This window comes from Kogia breviceps, chromosome 3, assembly GCF_026419965.1.
Source record: "Kogia breviceps isolate mKogBre1 chromosome 3, mKogBre1 haplotype 1, whole genome shotgun sequence".
Taxonomy (NCBI): Eukaryota; Metazoa; Chordata; class Mammalia; order Artiodactyla; family Physeteridae; genus Kogia; species Kogia breviceps.
Window position 1 is genome coordinate 31,347,071 of NC_081312.1, and position 12,679 is coordinate 31,359,749.

The 12,679-nt window shown below is 45.0% G+C and overlaps 1 protein-coding gene across 1 annotated transcript in view; it reads left to right on the forward strand.

Moving 5' to 3' along the window:
• The first annotated feature begins 78 nt into the window (after positions 1-78).
• Positions 79-12,679, forward strand: part of MAP3K9 (mitogen-activated protein kinase kinase kinase 9) — a 78,927-nt gene continuing 66,326 nt past the window's right edge. Inside the window, exons 1-2 of the mRNA XM_059055790.2 lie at positions 79-569; positions 8,836-9,249. Coding sequence (XP_058911773.1) covers positions 167-569; positions 8,836-9,249 — 817 coding nt within the window. The 5' untranslated portion in view covers positions 79-166. The remainder of the gene's footprint in view (positions 570-8,835; positions 9,250-12,679) is intronic.

Sequence of the window (12,679 nt, forward strand, 5' to 3'; positions counted from 1 at the left end):
CCCCAGCCCTAGCGAGCCGACTCTCCCCGCCCCGCCAGCCCGGCCCGTACCTGCGGCCGCCGTCGGGGGAGGGGGGTCCCCCCAGCTCTGCGGAGCCGCATGAACAATAGGCGGCGGCGGCTCCTGCGGGCGGCAGCAGCCCCGCACCCTATGGATCGGCCGCTCCATGGAGCCCTCCAGAGCGCTTCTCGGCTGCCTGGCGAGCGCCGCCGCTGCAGCCCCGCCGGGGGAGGATGGAGCGGGGGCCGGGGCCGAGGAGGAGGAGGAAGAGGAGGAGGAGGCGGCGGCGGCGGTCCCCAGGGAGCTGGGTTCCGACGCGCCGCTGCCCTACTGGACGGCCGTGTTCGAGTACGAGGCGGCGGGCGAGGACGAGCTGACCCTGCGGCTGGGCGACGTGGTGGAGGTGCTGTCCAAGGACTCGCAGGTGTCCGGCGACGAGGGCTGGTGGACCGGGCAGCTGAACCAGCGGGTGGGCATCTTCCCCAGCAACTACGTGACCCCGCGCAGCGCCTTCTCCAGCCGCTGCCAGCCCGGAGGCGAAGACCCCAGTTGCTACCCGCCCATTCAGTGTAAGGCGAAGGCGGGGCCCGGGAGCCCGGCGGGGAGCGGGCGGCGGGGGGGAGGGGAGCCCTCCTCGAGGGTTAAGCTTGGGTGGGCAATGATTGACCTGGGGGTGGGGGTGTGTGCGCGCGCTCGGGCTGCAGGGGCTTTGGCGGGTGCAATCAGTAAGATAGACATGCCGCAGGCCTCGCCTGGAATCTCGGGCGCTTGGGCTTCTTCACCTTCACCCGACCGCCTCAGCAGCAGCTCCTGATTCCACATCTTGGAAGCCCCAGCAGGAGAATCTTCCTATCCGCAATCTCCCCGCCCCCCCCCCCCCCCCCCCGCCAATCTGGAAGGATTTTAGGCAAGCTGGTGGTTTCTGTCATAACATTAGTCCCCAAATCAGGGACCTTCCCGACCTCTTCTACCGCCTGTCCCCGCCCCTGAAAGGCATTTGCTTTAAAGGAGACGGGGGTGTCTCCCGCAGGGCTGGGCTGGCTCACAAGTCCCGGAAGCCTAAGTGAACTCAAGGCTGAAGTATCTTCGAAATACCGTGTTGATTTCTTGGATCCTAATCTTTTATTTCAAAAGTGGTCCCTTAAGGAGTCTCACCAAATAATGTGCTATAAGAAGGTGTGTGTGTGTGTGTGTGTGTGTGTGTGTGTGTGTGTGTGTGTGTGTGTGTGTGTGTGTGTGTGTGTGTTGTGTGTGTGTAGGGGCAGGTGATAAGTGGAGAAATGATTAGCAAGGGAAGAGTATGTCATTCCCCCATGAGAGATCAGGAGCACAAGGTATAGTGGCTAAATCCCAGGGCCTTGGCACCCAGACAATATATTTTCTGCTTTCTTCTCACCCTAGAGCCTTGCCTATATTTGGTATTTGCCAGATCTCAGGGGGACCATGCCCAGGGGTCCCTCCCAGGGCCTTTCTTCTAGGGTCCTGGTTTTCACCAGTTTTCTAGGAGCTCCCCTTTTCCACACCCTGAAATGAAATTCTCTTTGTTTTTTCAAAGGAGTTAAATTGCCATTAGAATCCTTTAATCAGTGATGCTAGGTAGTTTTAGAAGAAAGATGTAACTCCCGGTGCAGTTTACACTATTTTGTATTTGAGGGTTTCCATAATTTCTTTCCTGTTAAAAAAGTATTGTTAATTCACTTATATCATTATTTATTCCATATTTTGTATACTTTGTCTCTTAGATGATTTAAAAAAATCATTACCAAGGGCCAACTTTAAACATGTAATTTTAAAGTTTTATTTGTTACAGTTATTTTTCTGGTCCTGTAACTTATTTTCACCTGAACAATTATATTATATCTTAAGGTGTTTATTAAATACCATTTATTAATATCAAAATCATAACCTCTTGTTTTTCTACTGACTTTTTTTTTTATTGGTGTTTTGACTGTCAAATTCATGTTAAAATGTTTAATTTCCTTTGTCTCTCTTCCTCTTATTCAGTTTAAAACTTCCTCCTACCTGCAGGTGACAAATGACTTTAAATTGTTTCTAGGTGTTACATCTTTTTGTCATTAGTGCTGGAAAGATCAAGGCTAAGGGTCCTAGCAGATAATGTCTCAAATAGTGTTGAAGATGAACTTGGTCACATACCAGAAGAGATGTTGGCCTGGCATGTTAGAAAACAGTGTAGTTTTAACGTGGATTTATTTTATTTATTTATTTTTTTGTGCTAGGCGGGCCTCTCACTGTTGTGGCCTCTCCCGTTGCGGAGCACAGGCTCCGGACACGCAGGCTCAGCGGCCATGGCTCACGGGCCCAGCCGCTCCGCGGCACGTGGGATCTTCCCGGACCGGGGCACGAACCCGTGTCCCCCGCATCGGCAGGCGGACTCTCAACCACTGCGCCACCAGGGAAGCCCAACAGTGTAGTTTTAAACATGTTAGATTTTGAGGGTCTTTGTGGGTGAGGTTTGGTGATTTTTTTTTTTTTCCAGAGACAGCTAATATCAGTAGAAGAGCTCTGTGAGGTTCATGAGCAGGAGCTGAGTTTCTTTTCTTTAATATCTTATGCTCCCTGCTGTCAGAGCAGTCAGGAGTGAGTGTGACTTAGGTTGGAAGAACCCATGCACAGAAAGCCAGACAGGTCTACACTGTGCCACTTTAGAAGCTTCCTCTCCATTGGGTGCCCAGGACTTCACCCTGACTGTAACAAAAGTTACCTTGGATGGAGTAGATTCTGATATCTAAAACTCAGATGATGAGAAGGTAGGAAGTACCTTGTACTTATTGAAAGAATTGACTTGAACAACAGCATTTGAAGGTCTTGGTAAGTTATTTAGCCACACTAAATTCTGATCTTGACTGGAATTAATTTTTGATAATTCAGAAAATTTAATTCTAGTCAAAAACCAATTAGAGTGCCTAGTGAAAGAGAGATACTGTGTTAAATACCAGGGGATAAAGAAATGAGACGATGAGGAGGTACTTAGAAGTCACACGTGAGGGAAATTGGTGATGTAAATATATAATTTCAGTGCAGTGCTTTGCTCAAGGAAGTTGGTGATCTGATAAAGGGCCTCTGGTCTGTATGCTGTGTCCACTGGTTCAGTTAGTGTCACTCAGAAAATAAAGGTGATTGTTGACCTGGTCTCCAAAGACTTAGAATGAAATTGAGCCTCTGAGAACTTTTCCCCGGTTACTTTTTTCAACTTCCTCTCTGGGACATGAGTTTTGATATTGGATTGTGAATAGAAGACACAAAGTGAAGTAATAATGTTCAGTTTTACTTTCAAATACTGCTTTTCAAAGTGAAACTTCCGTTTCAAACTTTAATCAAAACAGAAGAGGGGGGCTTCCCTGATGGCGCAGTGGTTGAGAATCCGCCTGCCAGTGCAGGGGACACGGGTTCGAGCCCTGGTCTGGGAAGATCCCACATGCCGCGGAGCAGCTGGGCCCGTGAGCCGCGATTACTGAGCCTGCGCGTCTGGAGCCTGTGCTCCGCAACGGGAGAGGCCACGATAGTGAGAGGCCCCCGCGCACCGCAATGAAGAGTGGCCCCCGCTCGCCACAACTAGAGAAAGCCCTCGCACGGAAACTAAGATCCAACACAGCCATAAATAAATTACTTAATTTATAAAAAAAAAAAAAAAAAAAAACAGAAGAGGGGGAAATTACTAAATCTTGTGACAAAGAAAGCATATAGGAGCGATATTATAAATAGTCTAACGTTTATAGAGTGCATTTATCCTCTCCGATGTAGATACTAGAGTTTAGCTCTCCACGGGGCTGACAAATATAAATAACCGAGGAGCTTGTTCATCTTCTTTATTTTAGTGAAAGATGGAAAATGTAAAGTTCCAAATGTATCATCTTCAGAGATATGTAACAGTAGGTATTAAAAAAGAGCTTCTCTTACAGGAGAGTTGTGTCTGTTTTCAAGCAGGGCATAAATTAAGGATGTTACTAATTTACATTTCTTTTTCTTGCCTTCACTAGCAATATAAGGATGTATTTTCAGATGTACTTAAGATTTTTAAATGAGTGAGGTATGTACCATTCACTTGCCCCAAACTCACCAGAATGTGCCTGTATATTTAGTTTCCAAGGATATAATTGAGAGGGAATAACATCTTGACTCCAAGACTGAAAGAGAGAAGGTTTTGTTCCTGATATTCCTGAAAATATTCTTCCACAGAAACTGAAAAATGTGCTGTATGAGACTTGACCTGATTCTTACTTACAACCAGGTCTTGACTGGGGCAGGGAAAGGGAGGAGAGTCCCACATCCTTGCAGCTGCAGTGAAGGTCTAGTTTCTATCCAAAGGGACTTCTGAGCCGGGAAGGGAAAAGAAAGGACCCTCCCCACATCCCCCACTCTTTTGTCTTCTGTCTGCTTGTAAGCTCTGTTCTATACTTTTCCTGAAGGCTGGTCATAATATTTCCTCGACGAAATAGCAAGAACCTGAGAGTTTCTGTTCTACCCAGAGAGAGGTCATTGCTTCGCCTTCCCCACAGAGGTTTTCTATCTTCTGTGAAATACCATTGGAGGAGCTGTCCTTTCAGCACCCTGGTTCAGAAACACATCTTTTAAATCCTCATATGTTTAAATAAATATCTAACACCTCCTGTGTGTTCACAGCTATGCTTCAGACCAGATGAAAGAAGAGGGTGGGTACAAGAGAAAATACAACAGTTAATTCCCTTAAGGAGAATTCAGATATTCAGTTGAGGAAATAAGGTATGTAAATGCACATTTATTAAAAAGGCACATATCTTTTCATCAGTGAAAAATCTGGCAGAAAAAACGAGTGTTTCTTCCATCTATGACCATGGGGACTCCTAGGATAACTTACAGTTTTCTCTAAGAGGGTTTCTAATCTCTCTTTGACATTGGCATATTTTTCTCATTCATATAGATGAGGTAAGGCAAGAATTAGTAATCAGTCGGGATTCATTTTAGAACCCAGAAACACTCAAGCTATTTTAAGCAGAAAATGATTTAGCACAAGGAGTTAGTTGCTTATAGATTTTTTGGAAGGCTGGGGAGAAGGGGCTCTCAGCTGGACCTAGAGGAGCAACTCCCAGAACATTGCAGACCTGGCCCACCAGGCAAGCTGCTGCTTCTCTCACTGAGAAGGTACAGAATCAGGAGTTGCCACTGCAGCTGTTGACTTCTCAAACACCCTGTCGTAGTTGCTGTCTGCTTAGGTGACTGCTTGGCCTTGCAACATTCCTTTCCACATCCACAGAGCTAATTGGACATTGACATGCTATTGTAGGAAAAACCCCACTTCTCCACAGCCATGCTTGCCAGAAGCAGCAGCAAGGAGATGGTCTCCATCTCACTTCTGCCTTCTGAATCTTGTGCATCTCATTGGCTAACCAGCACTCTGTCAAGGAGTCTGGAAAATGTAGTGTTTTATCTTTCTGACCTCTGTAGTACTGAAAGGTATGCTGGAGGATTGTAGAATGGATGTTGATTGCTAGTCTGCAGGACCTGCCACACCATTTATTCTTCAAAAAGAGCGCTAGATGAGGTGATAATCTTTTGTATACCTAAAGAGAGTCCAACTAACTTTTCCTAAGAGTTTCCTTTGTGCAGACTGCTGGGTGCATTACAAAATACAAATGAATATTAGCCCTAGATAGGATAGAAGTGCTATAACTAAGCAAAAACAGAGTTTTGAGCACCACCCGCATCTGAATGGAGAGTGAAGGCATCATGGTGCTGGCTGAGAATGGAAGAGAGCATTCAGCGGTGCGCAGTTCCTCTTTGGGTCTTGCCAAGAGTTCAGAAATATATCTTTGTGTTCTTAGTTTTTTAGCAAAGTGTGACTATTCTCTGTATTTGTTTCACGAGGTCCAATTCAATTTCTTCCCCCCAGATCTGAGTTTGGTTTATTTCATACTGAGATAGATTCTTTTTCCCTCATTTTACTTTCCTGTCTATTGATCACCAGCTGAATATTTGGCACGATAAGGACAGTGGTGAGTAAGGCAGACGGGATCCTCCCTTGTGTATCTTGCAGTCTAGCAGGACGATAGGTGTTGAACAAGTGTAACCTTGTTGGGTGTTGCCAAATAGAGACTGCTAAGGAAGTGCTTGACTTGGGCCTGACCTCATTTAGTTGGGGGGTTAGGAAAAGTTCCTCTATTAGATGGATGGTTAAGCTGAGACCTGAGGGATGCCTATGAGTCAGCTAGATAAAGACAAAGAAAGAGACTTAGAAGACAGAGAATAAGGTTTTGATGAGAGAAACATGAAATAGCACTTTGCTCGTTTAGCAGCACCATATCTAGCCCAAGATTTATAATCACTGGTGGTTATTATTACCTATCCATGGAAGCCTTTCTAAGCAGACCTAAAGATAGAATCAAGTACCATAGATTCAAACTCTGGATTTGGGATGGGGAATGAGTGGTTGGGTGTGATACTGGAAATCGCAGGGGTGGACCTGTGGCCCAGGTAACTGCTGGGGTAAGATGTTGCCTAGGAGACTCCTTCCTCGAGCATCTTAGTCACCAGGTCTTGGTAGAACCAAGTTTTGAAGATCTCCCAATTTCCTCCTTACTTTGTCCCCCTGTCATCATGGCTGCTGAGGTTCAGACCCTTGTGCTTGTGCTCCTGGGTTACTGCAGTGGCCTCCATTTGCTGTTGGGTTCCTTTCTAAGTCACAAGACTGACAACACTCTCCTTTTTTTAAAAAAAATTATTTTTTAAAAATTTTATTTTTTTCTTATTTTTTATTTCTTTTTGGCTGTGTCGGGTCTTAGTTGCGGCACGCGGGATCTTTAGTGGTGATGCACGGGCTTCTCTCTAGTTGCGGCACCTGGGTTCTGTAGTTTGCGGCACGCAGGCTCTCTAGTTGAGTTTATTTACTTATTTTTGGCTATGTTGGATCTTTGGTGCTGCGCACGGGCTTTTTCTAGTTGCGGCAAGTGGGGGCTACTCTTTGTTGCGGTGCGCGGGTTTCTCATTGCAGTGGCTTCTCCTTTTTGTGGAGCACGGGCTCTAGGCACGTGGGCTTCAGTAGTTGTGGCTCACGGGCTCTAGAGCGCAGGCTCAGTAGTTGTGGCGCACGGGCTTAGTTGCTCCATGGCATGTGGGATCTTCCTGGACCAGGGCTTGAACCTGTGTCCCCTGCATTGGCAGGCAGATTTTTAACCACTGTGCCACCAGGGAAGTCCAACACTCTCCTTTTTAAAGATACATGACTCCTACCATTTACAGTGTGAAGTTTAAGCCCCTCAGAATGGCTTTAACAACATTTCATGACCTGGCTGACCCCAGCAAGGCTTGGAGCCTCATCTACCCTAATGCTTATAATCCAGCTGCCCTGGACTCCCTGAAGTTCCTAATAGGCCATATACTCTCATGGCCTATGTTCTTTTTTTCTTTTTACTGAAGTACAGTTGATTTGCAATGTTGTGTTTAATGTCTGCTGTACAACACAGTGACTCAGTTATACATATATATTGTTCTTCATATTCTTTTCCATTATGGTTTGTCACAGGATATTGAATATAGTTCCCTGTGCTATACAGTAGGACCCTGTTGTTTATCCATCCTATATATACTAGTTTGCATCTGCTAATCCCAAACTCCCAATCCTTCCCTCCCCCACCCTCTGCTTGGCAACCACAAGTCTGTTCTCTGCATCTGTGAGTGTTTTTGTTTCATAGATATGTTCATTTCTGTTGTATTTTAGATTCCACATATAAGTGACATCATATGGTATTTGTCTTTCTCTGTCTGACTTACTTCACATATGGTGATAATCTCTAGGTCCATCCATGTTGCTGTAAATGGCATTATTTCATTTTTTATGGCTGAGTAGTATTCCATTGTGTGTGTGTGTGTGTGTGTGTGTGTGTGTGTGTGTGTGTGTGTGTATCACATTTTTTTTTTCAACTAAATGCTGTTTGTTTTGTTTTTTTAAAAATTGTTTTGGAGTATAGTTGATTTACAATGTTGTGTTTGTTTCTGCTGTACAGCAGAGTGAATCAGTTACACGTATACATATATCCACTCTTTTTTAGATTCTTTTCCCATGTAGGTCATTACAGAGTATTGAGAAGAGTTCCCTGTGCTATACAGTAGGTCCTAATTAGTTATCTGTTTTATGTATAGCAGTGTGTATATGTATCACATCTTCTTTATGCATTCATCTGTCGATGGACATTTAGGTTGTTTCCATGTCTTGGCTGTTGTGAATGTACTCCATGCCCCACGGTTCTTGCTCATGACCTTCTCTCTACCTGGATTGTCCTTCTCTACCCTGATCTTCGTTGCCTGATGAGATCCCTCCCACTCATTCTTTAGGGCCCATTTCAAATGTTTCCTTCCTTGAGAATCCCTTCCCCACTCTCCCTTAATCCCTGTCCTGCGGTGGGAATTAGTGATTTTCCTCATCTTTGGATCATGCTGCTACTAAAGTGGTTTGGTTGTTGTGTGTCTGCCGTGGCACTGGATTTTATGCTTCTCACTACCTAATATGTACACAGTAAAATGTGAACAAGTCTCATAAAAATGATCTCCCCCAATTTTCCTTTTAGTTAGAATGGTTGATCTCAGTACAAGATTCTGCATGAATTCCCAAGTGGAAGTTATTTCATGAATATTTATTGAATTCCTACTCTGTGCTAGTCACTAAGGATAACGTAACAGAAAAAAAGTTAATCACATTTCCTGTCTTCAGGTAGTTTATAGTGAGAAGACAGAAAATCTAAGTGCACAGACAACTTGCTGTGTTTACCCACCCAGGTAAATGGATGATAAAATGGTGTTTTTCACATTTTTCTGACTTGCTTCTTTTTTTCTCTTCTTTCTCAGTGTTAGAGATTGATTTTGCGGAGCTAACCCTGGAAGAGATTATTGGCATCGGGGGCTTTGGGAAGGTCTACCGTGCTTTCTGGATAGGGGATGAGGTCGCCGTGAAAGCAGCTCGCCATGACCCAGACGAGGACATCAGCCAGACCATAGAGAATGTTCGCCAGGAGGCCAAGCTCTTTGCCATGCTGAAGCATCCCAACATCATTGCCCTTAGGGGGGTGTGTCTGAAGGAACCCAACCTCTGCTTGGTCATGGAGTTTGCTCGTGGAGGGCCTTTGAATAGAGTGTTATCTGGGAAAAGGATTCCCCCAGACATCCTGGTGAACTGGGCCGTGCAGATTGCCAGAGGGATGAACTACTTACATGATGAGGCAATTGTCCCCATCATCCACCGCGACCTTAAATCCAGCAACAGTGAGTACGGAGAGATGAGACTGGAGGGCTTACAAGCACTTTCAGACTCAGGTCCATGGCTTCGGTTGGAGTGGATTCCTCAGGAATCTTAGTGGGCAGCAAAACGCCTTGCTTAAAACCAGTCCATCCTTGACTTGAGATGTAGGGTGTGGGATGAATACCAGGAAGAATTGGTTTAGGAGGAGAAGAATGAGGCACCGGAGGGGTTGGGGATAATTCTGAGCTCTTATTCGCAGGCGTGGTTGGCAGTGTGTCATTCTGATGCACTGTGCCAACAAAACATATAGATTTATTTTTCCACTTGAGGAAGGGGTGCCTGTGATCACAAAAGGGGTTTTCCTCTTTGGTGGAACAACAGGTAAAGCAAACCAATACCACCTGTTCGCATTTCTACCTAACTCCCCAACCTGAGGTCCCCACCAGAGAAGGGGTATAAGGAAGAAGAGGCATGTTGTTCAAGCTGTGAGGCCCATTCAGATGGCCATGTCAACTTGGAGAGCACGACCTGGCTGGTAGAACTACAGCCCTCCTGGTAGCCTTGGCGTGGTATTAATTAATTGTCATAACTACCCAGTGTTTAATAGCAGGGAACTGAGAAGTAAGTTTATTAAACATCTAGGACCCATAAACTGGATTGTAAAGCAAGTGTTACACATAATTAAATGGTGAGTTGGTAGAAACTTCAGTCTCTTTCCTTGGCTCAATGACAGCAGGCGCTGGGAGTATGCTTCTTTTGTATGGTAATTTAGACTTTCCTTTGCCTAAACTGCATGGTAGAGAGGATACGGTTTGCTAAATGGCATATGCTTAAAATCACGTTGAGCATCCTGTCCGGAGAGGAGGGCATTAGGACTTTGGGGCCCCAGGAACTTCACTGTCTGCATCCTTCAGCTTTGAGCTCAGAAATCCTTCAGGCTTTGTTCTGTCCTGAGCTGTTCCAGATGTGGCTTGTTTTTCTGTTGATGCTATTGTGAATCTGTTAACTTTAAAAAATACGTTTTAAATTACATAGGTAGTAAATGTTTTTGTTGTACAAAAGTTAGGAAGTGTAGATAAACAAAAAGAAGAGAAAGATCACCCGTAATGTTTTCCTCCCAGTAGTATAAGCATTACATTTGGCATATTTTTCCAGACATTTAAAAAGCGTATGTGGGGACTTCCCTGGCGGTCTAGTTGTTAGGACTCCATGCTTCCTTCCACTGCAGGGGGCATGGCTTCGAGCCCTGGTCAGGGAACTAAGGTACCACATGCCTTGTGGTGCGGCCAGAAAATAAAATAAAATAAAAATAAAAAGCATATATGGCCTATATATACACAAATATACTTTCTGGTTTACTTTAAAATAGCACTTAACACCCTTACCTCTTCTGCCTGCACCATCTTCCCCTTTAATAAAAGCAAGATTCATCCTTGTGAGAGTATGGAGCATTAGATATGTATTTTAGACATAATGCATGTGAGGGATTTAAGTTGCATAGAATAAAATCTGGTTTCTCTTTTCCTTCTGCCATATTCTGTCTCTTTACTGTATGATTATTCTCATCCCTCCTGCAAAATTCTGTTCTATAAATGTGTTAAATCAGTTAAAACTTTTGGTGACCCCCTTTTCAAAATAATTTCTACCTAGAGATTGCTTTGGATGATGGGGTAAGCATAAGCAGGTGTATTGGTAGAAAATGTGATATAGAAGCTGAATTTTAAAATGTTTTCTTACATCCTTATCTGGGAGATAAGGCTAAGTGCACTAACCTTATGTAATTGAGCCCATTTAAAAACTTGGGCTAGGGTGATTGTAAAAGTTAATAATTTCCTCTGCGAAGTGTTAAATCTAGGTGTGATTTCAAGATGTAGTACAAGGTTTTACCTTTTGTGACTTGTGTTTAGAAGTCTAGGCTCTTGTGAAGGAAAAGCTAACTTGCCAAGGTTTTGCTGTTTGCAGGAGACAACAAGGGACCTAAATGTCATTCTGTCACCCTGGAGACAAAGCCCTGGTCCTTCTTTGTCCTTACGTGGGTTTTAGGATTGCTGAGGGAGATCTTCAGGTACAGTGTATGGTGGCAGGAGTTGGACTTACACATAGGGCAGTATTTTAAAGGACCTCATCAAGACAGTTGAGGCCCTGAAATGTCCATAGTGCCCTGGGCTGCATGGGTGGTGCTGATGTTAATGCCTGCTATAAATCTCACATGTAGAGTTGGGGTGGCTCCTTGACATTTGTCTGTGGGCGGGTGTTTGCCTGGGATTGAATTTATCCAATATGAGCCCTGACGACACCATTGCTTTTACTCCCTTGCTATGTGTACGTGACTTGAAAATCATTTTAGAAATGTTATGCCGCTTGTTTGCCTCCAGTTTGAGTGTCATAACTTCTTCGTGTTTTGCACACCTGGGGATACTGGCCAGGTTCTCGTGGTTTTTATTAATTAATTAATTTATTTTTTGCTGTGTTGGGTCTTCGTTTCTGTGTGAGGGCTTTCTCTAGTTGTGGCAAACGGGGGCCACTCTTCATCGCGGTGCGCGGGCCTCTCACTGTCGCAGCCTCTCTTGTTGCGGAGCACAGGCTCCAGACGCGCAGGCTCAGTAGTTGTGGCTCACGGGCCCAGTTGCTCTGTGGCATGTGGGATCTTCCCAGACCAGGGCTCGAACCCGTGTCTCCTGAACTAGCAGGCAGATTCTCAACCACTGTGCCACCAGGGAAGCCCTCTCTTGGTTTTTATTAGGAGCTCCAGAGGGTTGGATTTTGATCACAGTCATGTGAGGGCAGAATTCTATGAATTATATGTGTTAGTTGACTTTGAACCACTAGAGAAAAGAGTAAAGTTTATAGGGGGGCTGTCTTTGTGGAAAAAGAAAGTAGTTGGTGATAAACATCTAGCTGTTACAAAAGGTTCAGTAAAAAAGTGATTTATTAAAATGCTTCATTATCGGGCTTCCCTGGTGGCGCAGTGGTTGAGAGTCCGCCTGCCGATACAGGGGACGCAGGTTCGTGCCCCGGTCTGGGAGGATCCCACGTGCCGTGGAGCGGCTGGGCCCGTGGGCCATGGCCGCTGGGCCTGCGCGTCCGGAGCCTGTGCTCCGCGACGGGAGAGGCCACAACAGTGAGAGGCCCAAGTACCGGAAAAAAAAAAAAAAAAAAAAAAAAAAAATGCTTCATTATCCTGATGACCCACTTTAAAAAGTCATATGCTGTTTGCCAGATGTGTATAGCATATAATATCCTACGTTCACATATCATCTGTAGTAAGTTCAGGTTTGACGCACATAACCTAAAAAAACAAAGCAAAATAACAGTGGCTAAAACAAGGTATCCATTCATTTGTCTTTGAAAAGAAGGCTGGGATGGGGTTTGAGAGCATCTCCACATGTCATCAGGGACCCAGACTCCTGTTTTTCACTCCATCATCCCAGTACATGGCTTGCATCTTGGTGC